This window comes from Zea mays, chromosome 1, assembly GCF_902167145.1.
Source record: "Zea mays cultivar B73 chromosome 1, Zm-B73-REFERENCE-NAM-5.0, whole genome shotgun sequence".
Classification (NCBI taxonomy): Eukaryota; Viridiplantae; Streptophyta; class Magnoliopsida; order Poales; family Poaceae; genus Zea; species Zea mays.
The window spans coordinates 159716938-159743023 of NC_050096.1; the positions used below are offsets into that span (position 1 = coordinate 159716938).

The 26086-nt window shown below is 43.0% G+C and overlaps 1 protein-coding gene and 1 pseudogene across 1 annotated transcript; one reads left to right on the forward strand and one right to left on the reverse strand.

The window, feature by feature from the left end:
- Window positions 1–12942: 12942 nt before the first annotated feature.
- Window positions 12943–13238, reverse strand: LOC111590551 (uncharacterized; annotated as a pseudogene).
- Window positions 13199–16353, forward strand: LOC103640060 (uncharacterized). Its single transcript, XM_008662713.4, has 2 exons — window positions 13199–13975; window positions 14483–16353. The coding sequence occupies exons 1-2, from the start codon at window positions 13618–13620 to the stop codon at window positions 14968–14970; spliced, it is 846 nt and encodes a 281-aa protein (XP_008660935.1). The 5' UTR covers window positions 13199–13617; the 3' UTR covers window positions 14971–16353.
- Window positions 16354–26086: the final 9733 nt, after the last annotated feature.

Below are 26086 nucleotides of genomic sequence, written 5' to 3' on the forward strand. Positions count from 1 at the left end.
AGTTGAAATATTTCTTAGGATTTCAAGTGAAGCAACTCCAAGAGGACACCTTCCTAAGCCAAACGAAGTATACTCAAGATATTCTAAGCAAGTTTGGAATGAAGGATGCCAAACCCATCAAGACACCCATGGGAACCAATGGGCATCTCGACCTCGACGAGGGAGGTAAATCCGTCGATCAAAAGGTATACCGGTCGATGATAGGTTCCTTGCTATATTTATGTGCATCTCGACCGGATATTATGCTTTCCGTATGCATGTGTGCAAGATTCCAAGCCGACCCTAAGGAAGCTCACCTTACAGCCGTAAAACAAATCTTGAGATATTTGGTTTATACTCCTAAGTTTGGGCTTTGGTATCCTAGGGGATCCACATTTGATTTGATTGGTTATTCGGATGCCGATTGGGCGGGGTGTAAAATCAATAGAAAGAGCACATCGGGGACTTGCCAGTTCTTGGGAAGATCCTTGGTGTCGTGGGCTTCAAAGAAGCAAAATTCCGTTGCTCTTTCTATCGCCGAAGCCGAGTACATTGCCGCAGGACATTGTTGCGTGCAACTACTTTGGATGAGGCAAACCCTTAGGGACTATGGTTACAAATTAACCAAGGTTCCTCTTCTATGTGATAATGAGAGTGCAATCAAAATGGCGGATAATCCCGTCGAGCATAGCCGCCCTAAACACATAGCCATTCGGTATCATTTTCTTAGGAATCACCAACAAAAGGAAGATATCGAGATTTCATACATTAATACTAAAGATCAATTAGCCGATATATTTACCAAGCCTCTTGATGAACAAACCTTTAACAAACTTAGGCATGAGCTAAATATCCTTGATTCTAGGAACTTCTTTTGTTGATTTGCACACATAGCTCTTTTATATACCTTTGATCATGTCTCTTTCATATGCTATGACTAATATGCTTTCAAGTCTATTTTCAAACCAAGTCATAGGTGTATTGAAAGGAAATTGGAGTCTTCGGCGAAGACAAAGGCTTCCACTCCGTAACTCATCCTTCGCCGTCGCGCCGGGCCACTCTCCATCTTTAGGGGAGAGAACATGAGTCCAAAGCAAAAGGACTCCGTCTTTGGTATAATCTTCACTCATTTATTTATGACCAAAGGGGGAGAGAGTAATTCTAAGGGCTCTAATGACTCCGTTTTTTGGCGATTCATGCCAAAGGGGGAGAAAGTAATAGCCCAAAGCAAAAGGACCGCACCACCACCTAATTTTAAAAAGAGTTTTTTTAATTGGTATGATTCTCAATTAATAAATTTCAAATTGGTATCTTATTGTGTTCAAAAGGGGGTGAAAAGTAGTATTTCAAAATTGATATATCAACACCCTCTTGAACACTAAGAGGAGAATTTCACTTAGGGGGAGTTTTGTTTAGTCAAAGGAAAAACATTTGAAACAGGGGGAGAAAATTCCAAATCTAGTGAATGCTTCTCAAAATTCTTACTCATTTACCTTTGACTACTTGCAAAAGACTTTGAAAAGGATTTCCAAAAACATTTGCAAAAACAAAACATGTGGTGCAAGCGTGGTCCAAAATGTTTAAAAACGAAGAAACAATCCATGCATATCTTATGAGTAGTTATATTGGCTCAATTCCAAGCAATCTTTGCACTTAAATTATGCAAACTAGTTCAATTATGCACTTCTATATTTGCTTTGGTTTGTGTTGGCATCAATCACCAAAAAGGGGGAGATTGAAAGGGAATTAGGCTTACACCTAGTTCCTAAATAATTTTGGTGGTTGAATTGCCCAACACAAATAATTGGACTAACTAGTTTGCTCTAGTGTATAAGTTATACAGGTGTCAAAGGTTCACATTTAGCCAATAAAAAGACCAAGTATGGGGTTCAACAACGAGAGCAAGGGATAATCGAAGGCACCTCTGGTCCCGGACAGTGTCCGGTGCACCAGTGGACTTCACGCTGAACTCATCACCTTCGAGAAAATCCAGAGGCGCTCCGCTATAATTCACCGGACTGTCCGGTGTACACCGGACAGTGTCCGGTGCCCCAAGGAAGAGCGACTCTAGAACTCGCCAGCTTCGGGAATTTGCTCCGCTATAATTCACCGGACATGTCCGGTGTACACCGGACTGTCCGGTGAACTAGCAGAGCAACAGCTACTTCGCGCCAACGGTCACCTGCAGGCGCATTTAATGCGCGCCAGAAGCGCGCAGAAGTCAGGCACGCGCGAGACGGTGCACCGAACAATCTACAGTACTTGTCCGGTGTACACTGGATAGCCAGGCGGGCCCAGAAGTCAGAAGCTCCAACGGTCGAATCCCAACGGTCTGGTGACGTGGCTGGCGCACCGGACATGTCCGGTGTGCACCGAACTGTCCGGTGCACCATACGACTGTCAGCCACTACCAAACGGCTAGTTTGGTGGTTGGGGCTATAAATACCCCCAACCACCCCACATTCAAGTCATCCAAGTTTTTCCACTTCAACTACTTACAAGAGCTTTAGCATTCAATTCTAGACACACCCAAGTGATCAAATCCTCCCTAGTGATTAGTGAGAGAGATTTGCGTGTGTTCTTTCGAAGCTCTTGCGCTTGGATTGCTTTCTTCTTTCTTTGATTCTTCATTGCGATCAAACTCACTTGTAATTGAGGCAAGAGACACCAATCTTGTGGTGGTCCTTGTGGGAACTTTGTGTTCCAAGTGATTGAGAAGAAAAGCTCACTCGGTCCGAGGGACCGTTTGAGAGAGGGAAAGGGTTGAAAGAGACCCGGTCTTTGTGACCACCTCAACGGGGAGTAGGTTTGCGAGAACCGAACCTCGGTAAAACAAATCCACGTGTCTCACTCCTTATTCGATTGCGATTTGTTTTGCACCCTCTCTCGCGGACTCAATTATATTTCTAAGGCTAACCCGGCTTGTAGTTGTGATTATTTGAGAATTTCAGTTTCGCCCTATTCACCCCCCCTCTAGGCGACTTTCAAATGTGTTTACTAGCCTCCTAGGGCTAGTAATCGTATCACATTTGAGTCCCAAAGGATCAGAACGCTTCACCACTCCACAACATTAAGGCTTATCTCATCATTGAGATTATGTAGGCTATATGCAAATATATGCTATACACTGGTTGAATTGCACTCAATATTCTACTTCTTGTTTAAAAATTTGATGCTTTAGTTCCAACCTTTATTTTTATACTTTCTCATAGTCTGTCATTGTTGATTAAAGGTCACTTTTAAGAGCTATTGTCATATTGATTTTCTCATTATCTATCATTTTTGGAGTTAAAGGTCCTTTCTTCAGTCCTTGACTATTAAGACACAATTACATGTTGTAGAGATCTTCAATTGATGATATTGATGATGAGATATGAGGGATCTCACTCTTGAGCCACATAAGCTTGATGAAGACATTGTTGAGTCTAATCTTGAGTTTGAAGTAGACTTTGTATAGTCTAACCATGATGATCGACCACAAAAGGTACTTCATTCTCTTGCCACAAACATGTTTAGCGACAAGGGAGATGTGCTGCTAAGTCTTTTTTGACATGTCAGATGGGAAATAGACAGAAATAGTGAAGAAAATACTAGTGTAGGAAGAAGGGTGCGCTAGATGGATGTTGGGGACCTTCGGCATCCGAAGGTCCTCAAAAACAGGATTTAACAGTATTTCTGGAGTACAATGTGTGAACAGGTATCTTCGGACTAAAGTCGGCATTGCTGTAGACCGGAATAATACGAAGGTTGATACAGAGCCGAAGGTGCGAGCAGGAAAGCTTCGGCGTGACAGCAAAGAGTGGAACCGACTTAAAGATGAAAAGGCTATTCAGACCTCGATAGACTACTACAGAATTATTATCAAATGTAAAGGGCATGTATGTAATTTTGTAAGGGCTGTGTCCCGTGCCTATAAATAGGTGAACAGTATCCCCGTACTGTTCACGCTGACTGGGCATTCACTTTTTGCGTCACGCTTGTATTGTCATCCTCTCTCGATTGAAGGTACACTTATAATTCAATAATATTTCTATTTATGCCTGATGATAATATATAATCGTTCATATTGTCTTTCATATCCTTTACATTTTCACCTTCGTCATCGTTTAATGATTTTATGAAGGTACGTCCTTCATAACCTTCGTCCGTAAATCATTATATCCTAAGGGAAATAATGCTTCGGAGGACGAAGGACTATAACGATTAACATTTTCTGTGTTGCCTTGTTCTTAACTCTTAGCACTTGAGAACAAGTCCCCAACATTGGCGCCCACCTCCGGTGAACTCACTTCCATTTCTTGAGCTTTTCAACACCTTCGGCAAGCATCACCTTCGTCATGCCACCGAAGAAGGCTTCAGCAGCAGGGGCTGGCACGCTGCAGCCGCTGGACCCCAATCAAGACGTCCTTTCTATTAGAGAGGCACGAAGCCAGAAGAGGAAGGCAGCCAGTCCAACACCTCCGGAGGATGATCTAGATCAGGAAATTCAGAATCTGGAAATCCTTCAGCAGCAGGTTCAACGCAAGAAGGAGAAGATGGCCCGTCTAGCTGATCTTCAGAGACAAATAGATGAAGCTTCCGAAGAGGTTCGTCATCTTGTTCAAGATGATCAAAACCGAAGGCCCCCACGCAGAGAGTTTCACCAGGAAGACTTTCGTAATGAGGAAGACTGGTATGACGATTTCCATCATGGCAACTTCGCTTTTGATGATGCTTCTCCTCTCTCAACAGAATTGCAGGCTACACCTTGGCCACAGACTTACAAGCCACCTCAGCTTCCCATATATGACGGTCACTCAGACCCTAAGCAATTCCTAATGAGCTATGAAGCAACTATATCTTCGTACGGTGGCAACACGGCAGTCATGGCAAAATCATTTGTCATGGCCGTCAGAAGCGTTGCTCAGACTTGGTACTCTTCTCTTCGGCCAGGGACAATCACTTCTTGGCAGAAATTGAAGGATATGCTGATAACTAGTTTTCAAGGGTTTCAGACGAAGCCGGTAACTGCTCAGGCTCTTTTCCAGTGTACCCAGGACCATGAAGAGTACCTTCAGGCATATGTCCGAAGGTTTCTACGATTGAGGGCACAGGCGCCAACTGTGCCCAATGAGATTGTCATTGAGGCTATGATCAAAGGGCTTCGGCCAGGGCCGTCAGCACAGTATTTTGCCAGAAAGCCACCACAAACACTGGAAAAGTTGCTCCAGAAGATGGACGAATACATTCGAGCTGACAATGATTTTCGTCAAAGAAGGGAGGAGGCTTTCAGGTTTTCTGAGATGACCAGGGGCTTCGGAGGAAGGTTCTACCCGAGGCATGTCAGGTCAATTCACAATTCTACTCAAAATGATGATAAAGGGAGTCAGCAGCAAAGGCCACAATACTCCTCGCAGGCTTCGGGGCAACAGCAAAGCTCTTTCCGACCACCAGCACCAAGAGGCAGAGGTGCCAGGGGCTTCGGAGGAAGATTTGGTGATCAACCGAGAAGAATCTTTTGCTTATTCTGCGGTGAGAACAAAGGCCATACTACCAGGATGTGCCATGTTACTATTCAGAAGCAAAAGGAAATAGCTGAAGCAGCAGCACAACAAGCCCAGCCGAAGCAGGTCATGCATACAACTTCGTATCATTCGCCCTACATCCCAGAATATGTGGGCAACCATCCTGCAGTCTCTGTTGCTTCGGCGAGTCAGCCTCAAGCTTCCTGGCAATAGCCTCCGCCTCCACCTCCGTTGCAACAAGGCCAGCAGCCAGAAGGGAGCCAATATGCTCCGCATCAAAGGGACTTCAGAGAGCAGTCCGAAGCTCGCACGGTCAACAGCACTGTGCCAGAATCAAAGCACATCTATTGACAAATATCCTACTTTGATAGTAATCTTTTTCATTCAGTTTTATTTTTTGTGTAATAAAGGACATTGTTTAGATTTCATGAAGATAGTTCCCACAAGGAAAATATATTTTCTTCACAGGCATCAGTTGTTGAAGTTTAAGGATTTGTCATAACAAAGAGGACCTTCGAATTATCGAAAAAATTCTTCGAAGCAACGAAAAGTCGTTCCAAGGAACGCAGAGTAAGTTTGACGAAGTCACAAAAAGTCGTTCCGAAGGGAGCGCAGTGTAAGTTTTCTGCTCCAAAGTCGTTCCAAAAGGAATGCAGAGCATACAGCGAAAAGTCAACGCTGATACCGCCTAAGTAAAAGGCGAAGAAGCTCCAAAGTCGTTCCTAAGGGAATGCAGAGCTTACAGCGAAAAGTCAACGCTGATTCCGCTGAAGTAAAAGGCGAAGAAGCTCCTAAGGGAGGCTTATAGCAAAAAGTTAACGCTGATTCACAAAAAGATTATGTTTTATCGCGCAGATATGCGTGTACCTTCGGAATATCACTTTACATAGCATAACATCATCGCATCATTTTTTGCATAACATAAGCATCATACATCATACTGCATGTGGCAAAAGAAAGAGATATGATATCAATCTTCGGGAAAACGCTTTGAAAAAGGGGCAAATCATGCCAAGTCACAAGGAGAAACAATATTGATCTCTGAAGTATAGCCTTGAAGAATGTTTCTATGAAGCTTCAACACTTTTCAGGATACTTCGGATATTGTTGTGATAAATGGTAATTCTTCTTCACGAAGCATGAAAAGAAGGGAAGGTGTTTTTTCGCCAGACTCAAAAACGGTACGTATGTAAAGTTTCATGCATCGTAAAGAATTGAACCATAAAGAAAAATAAAACAAACATATTACATACAGGATTACAAGATATTACACATGTTACATTTAAAATGTTTTTACAATAGCATTTAGTCTTCCCTAAGTACCACTTCTGCAGCTTCGTTCAACAGTCGATCGACAACTTCATCCATAATAGCCTCAGCCATCTTTTTAATCTCATCGTCACCCCTAGGCCGTGCACCCGGAGATACTTCAGTAGGATCTGAGGAAGGACAGGACACGGCTACATTGCTATTACAAATCGCAAACAAATTTTAAAACCTAAGATTACAACACGATAAAAACCATTATTTAATACCTAATTGACCTTCGGCCCCTGCGCTCTTTTCAGCAGCCTCAGCTACTTCTCTAGCATCATGAATCCCCTTTTCACTTCTTCGAATAATTTCTCCGGCCATTTCTCGGCCACCATTATCCCAGATATCGGTAAAAAACTTTCCACCAATTATGCTAGCTTCGGCCGAAGGATCTCTTGTATCTTCAAAGGACAAGGCAGCTTCGGACTGTGCTAAAATTTTTATATGTTCACAGCCCTTCTTCTCTAAGATGGTGGCAATCCCTCTGGCGCCAGAGAAGGCACATATATCTCCTCGGCTATTTAAAATTTCTTCGAAGGCTTCAGCTTCGTGGCCAATCCATTCGATAACACCTTCGGGATTGCCTCTCGAAAAGTTTTCCTCGCTTGAGAACGCTCCAACCTTGGCAAAGCTAGCCTTTAATTTCTTAACACAATCTATAGATTTGTTGTAGCATCTCTTTTTGGACGAACGAAGCTCTTCAACAGTCACTTCTAGGTGATCTGCCCATTGATCGCTGAGTTCACGTTTTGTTTCTTCAAGTATGCGTTCTTCCTTGGCTCTGGCCAGTTGTTTCCGAAGGTCTTCAATTTCGCGTTTCTGAACTTCAGCTTGACTTTTAAAAGCAGCTTCGTCTTCCTTTATTTTATTTATCAATGAGTATAATATTTTATCTTTTTCGAGACCTTCGTTCCTCAGTTCAATTACTTCGGAACGAAGGTTGCTCAGGGCTATAGTACATCCTTCGTCCTCAGCATCTTTCTGCGCCCTGAGGGCATTGCTGAGTATCAGGCCCTGCAAAGAGGAATATGTCTGTGTCAATAGGTTTAAACAAACGAAAAATTTTGAAAAAATACAAGAATTTCATTTGTCGCACCTTTAAGCTATTGTAAGCTAGGCTGTCAGCCAGATCGTTCTTTGACAACACCGAAAGTCCGTCTTCTAAAGTTGGGAATCCGAAGCTCCTGCTCATCTCCCGACAGACAGAAATTTCCTTGCTGTCGGGGAGACAATACAAGAAGTCTTCTTCTCCACTGCCATTGGATATTAATGCCCCCTTTGGATATTTCAGTTTTTGGGCATAGTGCTGGGCCTCTTGTTCTTCTTTTTCTGATAGTTTTTTCCCCGAAGCATGACGAACAATATAATCACGAATTTTGGAGGATGCTTCGGGGGCAATAACACCGGTTTCTTCAACAAGAGTTGGCTTTGTTATTTTTTCTGTCTCACTTTCCAAGGGTTTTATCTTTGCGGGCTCTGAGGGCCCAGCTTCGGCTTCAGTCTCTTGCTCTGGAGTTTTGGAAACAGAAGTTTCAACTGTTGTTTCAGGAGTGACAGCAGCCTTCTTCGGAGGTGTGCTTGAAGACTTGATCGTTTCCAGCACATCTAGTACATTAGCCATTCTCTTTCTTTTCGGAGTGACGGCTGGCACTTTTTCATTTTTTGCTGTCTCAATGATTGCTGCAGGACTCAAAACTTCCGATGTTTTGGAGCCCTCAGTTGCTTCCTTTACCTTTTCCATTTTTTCTGTGGATGGCGCTTCGGCCTTCTCTTTCGTTTCTGGCAACAAAATCTTTGATTGCTCTAATTTTGTCTTTTTTGGCACTTCGGCCGTTTCTGCGACTTCTGGCAGCACAGTTGGCTCGGTTGGTTGTTCAGCTTCGGTGGCCGAAGGAGTTTCTCCGGCAAACTCAGGCACCGAAGCTGGTTCAATATAACGCGGCCGATGCGTAAGGACCTTTATCTTCTTCCTTTTCGGTTCTGGCTCGCTAGGAGCAGCTACAGCTTCTTCTTTTGCAGAGATTGTGTTTTTTCTCTTCTGCCTTCGAACGGGATAACAATAGTCAGGGTAGACAAACCCGATGGCATCAAATACCCGATTCAGCCTTTTCTTTTTTCGGCTCCGAAGGCTGCTGACATTGCAGTATCTTCGGCCTTCGAATAAGCCCCAAGCAGTTCATCGCTTAAATTTTCAATACTTTTCAACCAGTCATCATCTGGCTCAACGAATTTATCTCCAAATTTAAAAGTGTACTTTAACCTGATAAGTCCACCTTCGTCGGTTTCTTTTACGGTTTCTTGTGGCATTTCCCATTTCTCCGCAAGTGGCCATACCCTGAAGGCAATATGCTCTTGAACTAAGTCTCTTGTTCCAATGAAAGAGCACACTGCGCCGAAGGCCCTCTGGCATTCTTCGGCAGCTTCATTCATTTCAACCTTCGGCCTCCGAAGGCCGAAGCTTTGCCAAATAGGGCGCATGATTATACCCTTGATATCTTCTCGTATTGTCAGATCATTCTTCACATAGAACCATTCTGTCATCCAGTCTCCAGGCCATCTCTTCCGAAAGGTTGGCACGGGGCAGCTTGACCCGGACCGAGAAACAAAACTGTAGCAGCCAAAATTGTTGTGATATTGTTCCTTACCCCAAGGTTTTGTTTCATATGATAATTCATGTATATTGCAGAAGCTTTTTGCGTCAGGTTTCAGACCTTGGCTTCTCACGGCCCACACGAAGATATTTAGCCTTATAATTGCCTCGGGGGTAAGTTGATGGAGATAGACTTCGAATATTTTCAGTACCTCCACAACGAAGCTGCTCAAAGGAAATCGCAGTCCAGCTTTCAAAAAGCTTCGGTACACTACGACCTCATTTTCTTCAGGGTGTGGGCAAGTTTTTTCCCCTTCGTCGGCCCTCACAATGGACAAATCCCGGAAATACCTCCCTCTCATGTTGACAAGATGATTCTCTTTGATAGTTGATTTACCATAAACTGAATGACTTGGTCGCCATGGACGATCTTCGGAGTCCTCACCACCACTGTCCACATCATAGCTGTCGCTGTCACCAGTATCTTCGGACAAACCTTCCAGAATCTCCTTGGTAATCTTTTCCGTGTTGGTCTTCGACATCGCTATAAGAAACCCCAAGTTTTTCTCTTCGTCGAGGCTCAGCTTCGTCTCAGCAACAGTCTTCTTATCCTCGGACATCTTCGGAAACACTAAAAAACTGTTTTCAAATCCGAAGCTTCAAAGCTAAAAGCTTAGCAAATCACAGTGCACAAGAGCTAAAAATTGAGTGAGCGGGAGTGGTTGGCCAGAAAGCGTGTCAAATGAGTTTGCGGTATGCCCGTATTTATACGCCAAGAGCGTTGAAAATTCAGAGACCCCGCTTGTCAGTGATTGTTGCTATTCTAGCAAAGGGAAGGTGTTTTTTTCGGACCTTCGGCGTAAAGCCTTCGTCCAGGTCGCAATCTGAATTCGTTATTATAAACAAATTAATATTGCGAGGGGCTACTGTTGGGGACCTTCGGCATCCGAAGGTCCTCAAAAACAGGATTTAACAGTATTTCTGGAGTACAATGTGTGAACAGGTATCTTCGGACTAAAGTCGGCATTGCTGTAGACCGGAATAATACGAAGGTTGATACAGAGCCGAAGGTGCGAGCAGGAAAGCTTCGGCGTGACAGCAAAGAGTGGAACCGACTTAAAGATGAAAAGGCTATTCAGACCTCGATAGACTACTACAGAATTATTATCAAATGTAAAGGGCATGTATGTAATTTTGTAAGGGCTGTGTCCCATGCCTATAAATAGGTGAACAGTATCCCCGTACTGTTCACGCTGACTGGGCATTCACTTTTTGCGTCACGCTTGTATTGTCATCCTCTCTCGATTGAAGGTACACTTATAATTCAATAATATTTCTATTTATGCCTGATGATAATATATAATCGTTCATATTGTCTTTCATATCCTTTACATTTTCACCTTCGTCATCGTTTAATGATTTTATGAAGGTACGTCCTTCATAACCTTCGTCCGTAAATCATTATATCCTAAGGGAAATAATGCTTCGGAGGACGAAGGACTATAACGATTAACATTTTCTGTGTTGCCTTGTTCTTAACTCTTAGCACTTGAGAACAAGTCCCCAACAATGGAAAGGAAACTGGTCAAGCTGATCGAATAAGAAGAATAGTCTCTTATCTACTCCAAATCCATCCATGAAATGGAGAAGGTTAATACTAAGCCACTCCAAAAAAAGGTTGGGTCTATCCGTTGGTTGCCTTTTTTATACTGGCAAAGGGAATATGGAGATGCATCTCGAGAAGAAAAATGCAAGGATATGGAGGTGTTTTGTCTTTCATTGATAAAAAATTAGAAATGAGCGGGTGATGAATGTCACATACTTAGCTATTTCAAATGGAAACCAACTTTGTTATTGTACCGACTCTTGTTCATAATAAAAACATAGAAGGTAATGGAAAATCTACATGCAAATGTTTTGCTATAGCTTTCATTCGTACATTTTTCTCTGTTGATCCAAGCTATAGCTGCGTAGAGCTGGTTGTGACTATTCCTCTTCCTTTTTTACTTTTGCTTCCTCAAGGTCGGTCTGGGTTGGCTTTAGTTCTGAGCAGTCACTTTCCTTTTTTATACATGTGTGGAGAGCTGGTTGTGACTCTTCCTTTTCTTTTTTACTTTTTCCTTTGTCACTTTATCTTCTTTATGTGGGTTCCACTATGGTATTTGATATATGTATAACCGACATGTGCAGGCACCTTCATTTCTTTATATAGCTTTAGACCCTTTTAGCATGCGCCACGTTTTCAGTTTCTGAAGATTTCACATGTTCTCTAGAGGGGCCCTTGCTGCATGGAAGAAATCCGATAGATGTCATTGAAACAGAAGACAGATCGATGGTATCTAGATGTCATGGTGATGTGGGTGCTTTTCCAGGCGGTGAAAGTGTGCTGGTTTCGTTCTAAAAGATTCGTTCATATTCAATAATATCGAACAAATTAATATGGATGAAGACATACCATCAAAGTATTATAGACATTAACTAATCAGTAACAGAAATAAATTCAAAGAATAATACAAAACACATTGATCTTCATTGTTCAAACTGTCGGTAAGCATTTGTAGAACACGACAATGCATTTTTATATTCGTTTGTAATGGTTGTTTGTTCATAAACACTGACAAGAAAGGAAAAATGAATACTTTACAGTTTTCCTTGCATTAGAAAAAGAAACATGAGTTCATATAATCGTTGTGAATTCCCATATTCACTCGTTACTAATAGAACGTAGGTACTCCAATGGTTTTGTTGATACTGAATCCACAGATTGCATCAAACTGAAAACAAAAGGGAAGAACAACAATATGTTAATCACTTAATCTTGGTAGACAGTAGCAGTTGTAAGTATTTGCGCTCACAAAAAGGAAGGGGGAGCATGTACTAATTTAAGTCTGTACCCACTAATTGTCATGTACTACTTCATATTTACATTCTTGTTGTAAATTAAACCTTCATTGTTTCCTCATATTGCAACAATTTTGCAACTACAAACTAGGGCATTGCTTAAACACAAAATATGCTAGACAGTAGAGAAATTTGATATAATCTTCTATCATGCCTGAAAGTTATTTTCCTTTGACCAAATTCTATGCCTAGTTGATTCTGATGGAAAGCCTGCTGTGGCATTCATTTACAATCCTGTTAAATTTGGATTGGTTGTATGAGTATACTTTACTGGTAGCCAATTAAGCTGGAATGTCCTAAATAATGTTTAGATTTGTACCTTCATATAAAGTGAACAGAAACAACTTGCTAAATCAAAGATTCAACATCACAAACCACTTGAAATCGTCAGACGCAGTCTCTGCAAGCAACAATGAATGATTAAAAATTATAATCTTCCTAACATTTTGGATAAAGCATAAACCAAAATACTATAGATTTCATTGGAAAAGCATAGACAAAAAATATTGCAAGTTTAATAGTACAGAAAAGGAAATGATACACTATCTCTTTGGTCGGGACCTTTTTTTATCGGTAAAAGAGCTATTTGTTCTTTGAAGAACGGAGACATAATACAGAACTAGATTTTAGAAATAGAGGCCCCCAAAAAGGAATTTTGGCTGGTGTCAAGGAAAGACAACCACTGTCGATATCTAATCTGAATATGAGCAGTCTTATTCCTCGTCATCCTCGTCATTGTGGAAGCGTAGGTGCCGCCCCTCCGGCCCCAACAGCCCCTTAGCATCAGTGCGCCAAGCTCCGCCCTCGTCTCAGCCACATCTGCCACCTCCTCTCGTTCGATCTCGCCGTTACTGTTGTAGATGAACTTGTTGTGCTTCCCCTCGAGCTGCGGCAGCCCGGTCTTCTCCTCCTCTTCATCCAACACGATCATCTTGCCCATCTCATCTCATCATGCCTAGACCTTTTTAGCACATTCAAAATACCTTGCAACTTGTTTCTCCTATCCTCTATCGACACGGTACCTAGAGATGGTGGTTCCCTCGTGAATTAGTAGGAGGGAGGCTGTAGTGTCGAATTGGGTGGGGGAAGGGTGCCAGCGACTGATGTCGATGAGCCACCACTGCACCCCACTCTCCTCCGTCATCCCCACCCCAATACCGAGAGTGGAAGCATCGCCCTTCACCTCCACCTCATCCTCTGCATTAATCGCCACTGTGACCTTGATCTAGACTCGGATTGGGGCCTCTGCCATCGCCGCCGCAGCCTGGACGCAGATCTGGGTCGTTGCGGCCTTAGTACAAGACGAGGAGTCAGAAGCAGACGGAAGCCATGGAGAAGAATCTAGCAGATTTATCCCAACTCCTTCCATCCTTGCAAGTGCAAAATGAGTCCATCAAAGTGGCTCTGGAGGAGAATACCGCAGTGGTACGTGATCTCTCTGCTTGGAAACCTCGGATTGAAACTGACGTGAGCAATCTATGGGAGGATTTGGGTCATCTTTCTGACAAGGTGGATGAATTACTGGCTGGGCGAGGCACACCACAACTTGAACTGAAGGTGTTTGATCATTTGCCGCTACTAGTTCAAGCGTCAGCACAAGCTCTTTTGGTGAATCTGGATCATGCTACTTCACACCGGAGTGATGGTTTTCGGGTGGTCACTACCCTAAGACCACCTCCGGTCACAGGTACTCCCAATTTCATGCGTACCCACTCATCACATACTCATATGCTTAATGCCGTGGATCCTACGTTAACTACCTACCAATCTCACTTGGATGCAACATTACCCCAATTAGACTTTCCCCAATTTGGTGGCCACCATCCTAAAATGTGGAAGGCAAAGTGTGAATCCTATTTTGATGTTTTGCCATTCCTAAGGAATTGTGGGTTAAAATCTCTACAATGCATTTTGTGGGGGTCAACTACATTCTGGTTACAGTCAGTAAACCAAGCTATACGTCATACACCCTAGACAAATTTTTTGTTTGGCTGTCTGTGCTCATTTTGAGCGAGACCACCATAACCATCTCATTCGTCAATTCTTTCATATTCGACAATCAGATAGTGTTACAGAATATGTGGACAATTCTGATACGTTGATGCATCAAATTTTGGCACATGACCCTATGTTCAGTGTTTCAGCCATAGTCAACCATTTCATTGATACTATTGTTTCTTTGGCCATGTTACAGGAGGAAATCTACACTTGGGCAACATTGCTACAACTCGTAGATTAACTGATACTACTGGGAATCTCACCACCTCTCGATTGCCTTCACTAGCTGTTCTATCTCAGGCTTCTTCAGTTGGGGATGTCAAGCATCACAAAGAAGTCAGTAAAATTGGTTTGGATGAACACAAAGCTGCAACTCTGATGGCTTTTAGAAAAGCTAAGGGCCTTTGTTACAAATGTGGGCTTCGTTGGGGTCCAACACACAAATGCAGTACTACTGTCCCTTTGCATGTGGTGGAGGAACTCTGGCAGCTATTGGATACATCTGGGACTCAGGAAAATATTTTAGAGCCAACTAAAGAATCTAGTGATGATTTAATGACCTTATCGGTGAATGCGGTGCAAGGTATTGAAGCCCCACAAACGGTGACATTAATTGCATCCATGTTCTCCAAAATAGTGGTTATGCTTGTGGATTCAGGTAGTTCATCCTCTTTTATTAGCTAGCTCTTGGCAGCTTTTGGTCCTGGATTAGTAGCTCTATCTCAGTCTGTTATTGTCAAAGTGGTGAATGGTCAAGTTATATGTTGCACTCATCAAATTCCTCGATGTCAAATGAACATTCAAAGCCATATCTTGTGTGTTAACCTCAAGGTGTTACCTCTACAGTGTTATGATGTCATCTTGGGTATGGACTGGCTATCTTCCCACAGCCCGATGCAGGTTCACTAGCAGGAGAAATGGTTATGTTTTTACCATGAGCAGTAGCTGGTAATTCTACAAGGTCAGCGAACTGATTGCTCCAAGTTGGAACAAGTGTCAGCCTTTCAGTTATATCATATGGCACGGTTGGATGAGTTATGGTGTACTATGGAAGTGCAACCAATTCTAGAAACGCCCAACATACAACATCTTTCTCAGGAGATCAAAGGCCTTCTATTGAATTGACCTCCTTATTTGACCCACCCAAACGCCTACCTCCTCCCAGATCTCATTGCCACACCATAACTCTCATCCCTGGAGTGGTACCCTTTTGTCTTCATCCCTATCATTACAACCCAGCTCAAAAGGACGAAATTGAGAGACAAATAGTTGAACTCCTTAAGAATGGGATGACACAACCTAGTTGTAACCCCTTTGCGTCTCCTGTTATCTTAGGTCGCAAGAAATAGTTGACTGGAGATTATGTGTTGACTACCGTTGCCTCAATGCCATTACAGTGAAGAACAAATATCCCATTCCAGTAATTGATGAATTATTGGATGAATTGCAAGGAGTGGTATGGTTCACTAGTTTGGATCTGAGCTCAGGGTATCACCAAATCCAAATGGACCCAAAAGACATCCAGAAAACCACATTTCAAACTCATAGTGGACATTATGAGCATCGAGTCATGCCATATGGAGTAACTGGAGGTCCGGCTACATCTCAACTTGCTATGAACTCAGTGCTTGCACCATTCTTTCGCAAGTGTGTGGTTGTCTTTATTGACCATATTTTGATCTTTAGTGCTACATGGGTTGATCATATACAACATATACATGTTGTTTTCTCTGTATTGGACCAGCACCAATTCAAGATCAAGCTATCCAAATGCTCCTTTGCTCAGAAAAAACTACACTATCTGGGTCATGTCATCAGTAATGAAGGTGTGGCAATCCAAGGTAGCTATTATTCAGTCATGGCCTACTCCCAAATCAGTCAAAGAAGTGCGTAGTTTCATGGGGCTAGCAGGTTACTATCGTAAATTCGTCTAACGTTTTCGAATTCTGAGTCGACCATTAACTATGCTGCTAAAAAAGGGACAAGTCTTTGTATGGACACTTGATCATGAACAAGCGTTTCATATGTTGAAAAATGCCCTAATGATAACTCATGTGTTGGCTCTTCCAGACTTCACTAAAACCTTTGAAATCAAGATTGATGCCAGCGATAAAAGAATAGGTGTTGTGTTGCATCAGGCAGGTCATCCTTTAGCTTTCATTAGAAAAGCCCTGGGTCCACGACATCAAGGTTTATCAACCTATGAAAAGGAGAGTTTAGCAATTTTAATGGCTATCTGTGGCGGAACCTCCCAAGTCATTAGGCCCACCTACAGTTGTCCTTGTCCAGCGGACCTCGGACAACCCTGTAGATGCACCTGACCACTCGACAAGTTCGGTATCTGTATTCTTTACCTTTCCCAAGAGTGTTTCACCTGTCACACAGATATTACAACACATCGTAGGATCGAATAAGCGGGATCAACTACAGTAACTTAATTTACATTAAAACATAAAAAGAGTGTTAATATTACAGGCTAGCGGTATATGAGTGCAGAAGTATTATTATTATTACAAACTCGGGAGGCAAAAACTCCTCCCGCTTAAAAGTATAATATTTTTAAAAGGAGGACAACATCCTCCCGAGGCTTCACCCTTGAGATTCTTCCTTTGGCACCACCTTAGAGCAAAAGCAACAAAAGTTTGCTGCTTCCTCACCTACAACAACATGGGTTCGAAAACCTTGAGTACGAAGTGTACTTTCGCAAGTCTTACCCATCAAAATAAAAGACTCTCAAGGATATGTTGGCTTGAGGGAATCAACGTAAGGCTAAATCAAGAATCAAGACTCTGTTTGCAAAAAATGCTTACTAATAGTGGATCCTTAAAAATCCAGTTTTATTAGCAAGTTAAGTCATTACGTGAATCTAAAGTTCTTCCTACCCTAGTTCAAGCACTTGGCCTATACTAGCCATCCTTTTATCAACCCTTCTAATTCACTGGAATGCTACGTGTAGGGCAGTGACCAAGTCTTCATGTCCGAGAAGTAATGGCGTTCCGAATCGATTAATACCCAGCTGGGGATCTCCAATCACAAGACATATGTAGCACTTAACCCTTGCATATGTCAACTCGCCACTGGGGTTCTTAAGACCAGATCGGGTTCATGCCAACCGAGAGCACAGATACACCACCGTCCAGCCTCTTGCCACGGAGGGTACGTGCTACTCTCGCCATCTCTCCACTCCCATTGCGTGTTGTCCTATTCTGGTATTAGTCTGCCCAAGGCAAAGCTTACCCATGATGAGGCATGTGACAAGTTAAAAGGTCCTCGATCAGCAAGCCTACATCGAGACGGTCATTAATCGACTCAGACGGAGACACTACACCGAGACTTTCTTCTCGTGCAAGTCACCCTCCCGGTCTCAGCTTTATCATTTTAAACCCCAAAGTTTGGTACCTGTCAGAGGTACATCTTTTTCGATGTTGAACCCATCATGGTCATGATGGATTCACCATCAAGTTTTGTTTTGAAAACATCCCATCCATTGTGAAGCATTACCTTTTGTTAAAAATAAAGCATTTGTTTATCTAAAGCAGGACTAAGCATCAGAAAAACCTTTTTAAGAAAACAGGTAATCAAGGAATGGTAAAAAGATTCAAGGAAGGAAATGCAACAATTGGTTTAACACCCAACTCCTATCACCTAATGCATCAGTCAAGTGATAAAGAGTTAAAAACAGCAAGGAGGTGGCAAATGCACCGGGGCTTGCCTTGAGTTGTAGGAGAGTCGGGCTCTGCTCCACAAATATCAAAATATAAGCAGTTCCCGGCAGGTGGGTCTTCAGGTGGTGGTGTAGCTCTTCCTTCTTCAACCTCTACTTCTTCCTCGTTCTCTATGTATAACCATATATAACCATGAATGCTCATGTAATGCTCATGAAAATGCAATAATAGGAAAGGTTTATCAAGTTGTATCTTGAATACAACTTTCCTTCATGGTACTCTAGGATACTAGGGTTTTTGGAGTCAGTTCTTCATCTTAGAGGGCAGACATTACCTAGAAGACTAGGGTTTTAGGTTTAGGGGTCAAACAATGTCCAAAGCAAGTCAAACTTCACCCAAGGTTTCTAAATATCATTTTAAGCTTATCCAAAAAGTTTGGTACTTTTTGGAGTTACTAATTAATTTCTAAAATTCCAAGAGTATAGGTTTTAGCCCTTTTAAATACTGAACAATTCCTGGTTTGGACTAAAAATCCTAGAACTATTTTTATTAAATATTATAGAAATTTAGTAGTCCAACAAAATTGGTCTCATATTTTTAGAATTTTCCTAGAATTTTCTATGGATTTCCTAAGTCTGGCAGAAAAAGAAAAAAAGGAAAGCATCAACACTACTGGGCTCAATTCAGCCCGAGCCAGCCCAATACAGGCAGAACACGCCCGCGCGCGCGCCCACGCTGACGTTTTTGCACAGAGACCCCTGACTGTTCGAACAACTCATAAAGACTCCTCCCTACTGTATCTTTGTCTCACTGACATCTCCAGTGAGACCCCTTCCCTTTCTATTCTTTTCAACCCGCGATCCCCGTCGGTGAACGGCGACAGGCCGAGCTCCGGCGAGCTCGTACTGGCTGGAATAGGCAGCGACTAGCTCTTCCCTTTGCTGGACACCAAATTCAACCCCTAACGACCGTTTCCCCTCACTCAATTGCAAGACTAACGCCTAATTACTCTGTCCACGGTGACCGCGCAATCTGGGGACAATTCAAAGTGTTCCCGTCGATCTACTCCGGTTCAGTGCAATTGGTTGGGCCGACGAGCTTCAAGAGCACACAGGAATGCTAGAACAAGAGCGAGGAGAACATGATCGAACATGTGGAGCACTGACCGCGATGAGCTCACACACGCGGTGTTCTTGGCCAATTTGGGGGAAATCCCAAATTGGAGCTCTCTGGTGGATAATCGGAGGCATGGGTGGGTGTGTTGGGTGCTTGACTACATAGCGGAGCCAATGGCACGCCAATTTATAGGGTTCGAGGGCGGTGGCCCATGAATTAGAGATGGCGCGGTGGTGGCCGGAGAGGGAAGAAGTTACTGGCGTAAGCAATTCGTGGATGTTACCGTGGCAAGTTCTTGGGCGACCAATGGGCTATGTATTGTGATTAATTGCGACGTGGTGAGATGGCCGACGACATGTCATGAACGCGAGGAACGGTGATACGACAGTGAGGGTCGCGTGGCCACGTCGCTGGTAACCGGATAAGCGACAGAGCATTCACTGTGCTTCAAGTTCATCCACGGCGAGATCTTTTTACCCGAGGAATTGTTATCTACGCTTAACAGAGCGTGAATCACGGCGCTGGCGCGAATCCGAGCGCAAGGTTGCCGGCGGCGAGGGGGGCTGAACCTGAGATATTTCTGTAGGCACTGTACCATTGAGATCCTTAACAGAGTGCCTGACAGAGAGAATGCAGTGCCCCGATCTCAGATTTTTGTGTGAAAACTTGCTAATCTACCTGTAACAAAGTTGCAACTCTATATACCAGCTACAATTCTGCTGTAAAAATCTTGTTCATTTGCTTATTCCCTTGAGCTAGAATCAAGTCCAAAGTTCGCCAGAACTCACTGTCAGTTAAAATTTAGCCACAGGGTGGTCTGACAGCCAGACTTCAAACCGATTTAGCTCCTAATTTTGTACAACACCAAGGATTAATCACTTAAGCAAAGTTGTACTCCTATAATAGCTCTATAATCTTGATGTATTAAGCCAGAACATAATCTTCATGGATTAAAAGATATAAAGCTCCAAAGTTGCTCCAATTGCACTGAATTCTGACTTAAGCATATGGGGTTCAAAAGGTACTTTTTGCAATTGGGTCCAAATCCCACTTTTTAACTTGCAAATCCTTAAATGTGGGAAGCACATAGTTTGTGGTGTTATATTACCTTTGTTTTTTCACTTTAGTCCAAAAGTGTACAAAATTTGCACTTAACCCCCTATGATTTCAGTTTAGGGTTTTCCAGGGGTCTTTTCAGGGTTTTTAGTACTCTAGGGTTTTGATGCCACTCAAGTCCTTCCAAGAGGGTATCTTAGGATCATTTCTCATAGCTTTTGAAGTTTTCCCATGCTTGGGCTTCCCTTATATCCATAATCCTAGATTTAGGGTTAAGTACTTTTCACTAGAGTTAACCACACATCAAATCATATCAGTACAACATATTTGATTTTTTTACCTAGTGAATGCACTCTAGGTGTGACAAACACATGAAATGCTAATGCTCATGATGTTATGCTCAAGTTTTAGTGACAGTAAAACTAGGGGTGTTACACTATCGACCATTGGCGATCTTATCTTATCATTGGGGAATTTGTCATCCGAACGGGTCAGCGTAGTCTGGTGCACTTGGATGATCAACGCCTAACTACACCATGGCAAAAAAAGCCTTAACCAAACTATTGGGTTTAAGGTTCAAAATCTGTTATAAGCAGGGTACTAGTAACCGGGTGGCAGATGCTCTCTCTCGAGTTTCAACGGATCAGGTGTTGGCTCTGTCAGCTATTCAACCAGCTTGGTTCCACGAGGTAGCTGTAGCTTATTCTAAACATAAAGACACTAGTTCTTTACTGCAAGCCCTATCACTTCAAAACCCTTCGGGTGATTACATAATCGAGGATGGTATGATCCTATACAGGAGCAGAAGTGTGCTCCCTTCAGCTTCTGAATTTCCTTAGAAAGTGTTTCACAACCTGCATACAACACCAGTGGGTGGACACTTTGGATTTGCAGTCACCTACAACAGAATCAAGAAGTTGTTTATCTAGTCAGGCATGAAAAAAATGATTGCAACTTGGTGTAGTGAATGTGCTATTTGCTAACAAGCTAAGAGTGAAAGGGTAAAGTATCTAGGATTATTACAACCTCTTGAAGTGCCTGATGGTGCTTGGAAAATCATCTTGATGGACTTCATAGAAGGGTTACCACAATCTCATCAGGACAACTGTATTATGGTAGTGGTAGACATCTTTTCCAAATATAGTCATTTTGTTCCGCTTCACCACCCTTTTACAGCTATGACAGTGGCAAGGTAGTTTATGGATAACATGTTCAAACTGCATGGTTTCCCTCCGGCAAACGTCAATGATAGGGACAAAATATTCACAAGTGCACTGTGGAAAGAGCTCTTCCATATACCCGGCGTGGAACTCCGCATGACTACAGCCTATCATCCCTAATCCGACGGCCAAACAGAGAGGGTTAATCAATGTCTGGAGACTTACCTTCGTTGTTTTGTGCAATCTTGTCCAACTAAATGGAAACTTTGGTTGTCATTGGCAGAGTTTTGGTACAATACTAGCTATCATTCTTCTCTCTATCTCACTCCGTTTGAAGTACTATATGGTCATCCTCCATGTCAGTTAGGTTTTGTTTTCAGAGAGTCTTGTTCTGTAACTTCACTGAATTATTGTCTACATGAGCGCAAACTGATGGTTCAACTTGTTCAGCAACAACTCACTCGAGCTAAATAAAGATAGAAGCAAAAAGCTGACAAGCACAGATCTGAACACACTTTTGAAGTGGGTGATTGGGTCTCCTTAAAATTACAACCTTACATCCAATCTTCCCTAGTAAGACGTGCAAACCACAAGCTAGCTTTCAAATTTTTTGGTCCCTATCCAATTGTTTCCAAGGTTGGTACGGTGGCATACAAACTCTATTTGCCAGACTCCACAACTATACATCCAGTGTTTGAAGAAAGTCATTGGTCCTCAAACACAGGTCAGTCCCACCATTCCTCCTTTTTTTGATGAGTTATAGTGGCCGGACAAGGTTTTGCAGACCAGGGTGCTCAATACACTGGATAGGGCTAGAACTCAACTCCAAGTAAAATGGTCAGCTTGGTCAGAAGAACTTGCCACCTAGGAAGATGAGGAGTTGATCAAGAAAAGGTTTCCCTCAGTCTTGGCTTGGGGTCAAGCCGAGTCTCAAGGAGGGGAGAATGTCAACGAGTAGATGGACATGCAGATTAACAATAGGCCACGATGGGTGAGAAAGCCCAATGTGCTTGTTGCTGGGCCGGAGTGGACCCAGTAAAGCTTTCAGGGGAGTGTGTGTTCGGGAGTGAGTGGGTGTGAGGGGGAGTTGGTGGAGAAGATAGAACCAGTTGAGTCCGGGTGGCGGCGGTCCTTGCCGTGTAAACTCACCACTATTGAATCTAGTGCTTCGTGAGAGGAAATTGAGTGCCGGGAGCGGTGCTCTACCTTAATCCACATCAGTGCTCTCACACGCCTCCGTCATCAACCTCCACGACCTCCAAGCGCGCGTGCTAGAGAGCAAGGAGGAGCAGAGCTGGCGGAGTGGAGGTCGTGGAGAGGGAGCGTGCGGGTGCGGACTGAATATGGCGCAACGGTTACGAGGAGGAAGGCATCTCCATGTCTTGGGAGACAGATGCGAGGGAGGGCTTGCAAGGAGAGGTGGAGCGAGGCTCGCTGGGGAGGGAGAGCGACAGAGGGGGACTCGAACGACAGGCTAGGCTAGGGCCAGAGGCATGCAGCCTCCTGGGCATGCGACGTGGGGCGCACCAAATAAGCTGCAGGCTGCCATTGTCGTCACAACTTGCAAAATATAGTACCATACTAGCCAGCTAACAATTGCGGTACCAACTTATAAATTATGCTGCTTCAGAAGAAGCAATCGTGGTCAAGTGCTCTTGCTAGTCTCTACTCCTGGCATTTTTTTGCACGAGATGACGTGGAGCTGCGACATGAAAAATAAGATAGAGGTTGTCATGTCATCCCAACATGCGGAGTCTTCATAACAAGAATGCTTTACACGATGGAAATGGGGCCACGGTGTCGGGAGAGGTTGTCACATGGGCCCACATGTGCAGGGCGTGTGGATTGTGGAGTGTTAGTGTGCAGAACAGGGAATGGTTTGCACAATGGGAATGTGGGCAACAGGGTCGAGGAGAGGACATGAATGATAGAACATGGAATGCCACATGTACATGCGCGTGGATTGGAGTGTACAGAATAGGGAATCCATGATGGGAATGACAGAACCGGAAATGGTAGAACATGGAATGACAACCTACCCTATATATATAACATCTATAAAAGGAACCCTAGGTCGCTAGGGTTCAGTTTTTATGCCCCACTCGGGAGATGGATCGCGAGAGGCGCGTAGTGGTGGCGGTTTCTGAGGTGTGCGTGTGGCAGCTGCTCCCGAGGGGCGCATGACGGCGGCGATTCTCAAGTGGCGCGCGCGGCCGCGGCTCCCTAAGGGGCGAGTAGAGGCTGTGGCTAGAGGCGTGCACGGGAAGCGACACCCCCCTGATGTGCGCGTGAAGGCAAGGTCCTCCTACCTCCAACTATTCTTCGAGCTCCGACAAGTTGGACGTCAATGCGATAGCGTGGATCGTCCGACGACGACCTCCTCCGATCCGGTGGCTTTGGGGCATCCTCTAACGACGACCTCATCCGATCAATGTGTTATGCATTATGTGATGTTTTTATGTCGATCACTACAATTTTTATGCATTCCATTTGAGGGTTTTATGTTTTTGAATATGTTGTCTCTCACGTGGCTTTGGTATTTCTACGGGAATAACATTTCTGCTACATCTGCCATTATTTTACGCACAACCTTGATGATTTTTATGATCATAAATACAACACATTTGAGTTATCAACATCTCTCACTTTGGCTCGTTTTTAGGTTCAAACTAAGGATATTTGCGCTAAAAGTTAAAGGATTTTACACAAATTTGGAGGTGCGCCACCAATATCTCGTATGCATATTTTCCGCGTGCACAGTGAAAAAGGAAACCCCATAATTTATGGTATATGTAACTACCATAAAAATCAAATCTCATAATCAACTCCTCTAATCAAATCTCATAATCAACTTCCCTAATAAAATCCCCTCATTTATGGTGGCTGCATGGACGTGGTGTTTGTTGGCTAGGATTGAATCAACGTTTACGCAGTATCTAACAATATTTTATGCTTAAACTTTAGGATTTTTATGATCATAAATACAACACATAAGAGTTGTCAACATCTTTCACGTTGTTCGATATTTACAGCCTAAATCGAGGAGTTTTATGCTAAACACTGAAGCATTTTACGCTCGAACCGGAGTGCGTCCACCAGTGTACCACATGCATATTTTTCGAGCGCACAGTGAAAAAGGAAGTCAGTTGATTTATGGTATCCTTGACTACCATAAAAAATCAAATTCCTTGATCAACTCAACTAATTAAATCCCCTAATCAACTCCGTCAATCAAATCCCTTGATCTATGGTGGCTGCATGGACACGAGGGCTATTGTTTGGAGGAAGTCAACATATATGCTATATCTAGCATTATTTACGCTAAAACGTGAGAATTTTACGCTCAAATCTGGGTTGCGCCACACAATGTCCTGCATGCACAATTTTCACATGCACAATAATTTTCGGATCTGCCATAATTTTTCGACCAACCATAGTTTTCAAATCTAAAACTGCACCAGCCATAAAAATCGAAAACGCATGCACATCTGGTTGGTGATGACTGTACCTTCCATAAAAATAGGACCATGCATACGAGGTGATGGAAACAAGATTTTTATGCTATGTCTTATACTATTTTACTCTCGAACGTGATAATGTTTATGCTGAAAACATGGTATCCTGTCTATAACTGCCATAAAAACAGAAGCCTAAAATAGTGCGCCCATGGGATCTAGACGTGGGTTGCAGGGCGGTGGGCCGTACGGGCGCGGGGTCGTGGGGTGAGAGAGCTACCAGGGTTTCAAGGTAGCCCTGGACTCCAAATAAACAGACCCTATATATATAGGGTCTAGGGTATATATATAGTTTGTGTGTAAATATATGTAAAATGTAGTTTTGTTTGAAAAAACGGAAAACTACTATTGGCGGCCTAATAAGGAAAATCGCTAGTGAAAATAGCATTTCTACTAGTGGTTCCAAAATAACCGCCAGTGGCCCCTAACACTGACGACACTGAAAAACGCCAGTGCAAATAGCTCTAGGACCGCCACTATAGAGCTTTTATGTACTAGTGATGTTTTTAGTTTTTGCAAATAAAAAACAAGTTTAGTACTGATAAGTGGTGCGACCAAGTAAGAAATGCTACTAGTACACAGAGGCTCTATAGTGGCGGTTCTAGAGCTGTTTGCACTGGCGTTTTTCAGTGCCGCCAGTGCTAGGGGCCAGTGGAAATCGCCATTTCCACTGGCGGTTATTCTAGAACCGCCAGTGAAAATATAATTTCCACTGGCGGTTTTTTTTATTTAGCCGCCAGTGGAAGTTTTCCCGCCTTTTTTAAATTTTCAATCAGTACTGAAATTTATATATATTTACACACAAAAATATATATATATATTGATATTGATAAACATGTAGTATTGATATTAAAAGCAACATGGAATTAAATTCTATCATACATTTATATACATCAAAGTCTTGTTTACAACCATGTATGCATCACACATTATATACATCAAAGTTTTCACTTAAGCTCTAATAACTATCTCGGCTAAGAGATAGTCTACTAATTTCTGTTAGTATTCTAAACTCTGGCAAAGCTAATGTTCTGGAAGCATCGTGATATTTCCCTTCTGCGGGAATGACCTCTTTCAATATGAATGTGCACAGGTCCTCAACTATGCCATACAATGCACCTTCAGTCAAGTTCTCCGGGCTTCCTTGTTGAAATTGCTGTAAAGGAAGTTTATAAACATCATCTATTTATACTCAATAATAACACATTTGCATCTTTAATGACATAAATACATACGTGACTATTACTAATAATACCTTGCCAGGGTTCGTGATGTATCGTCCGTTCAT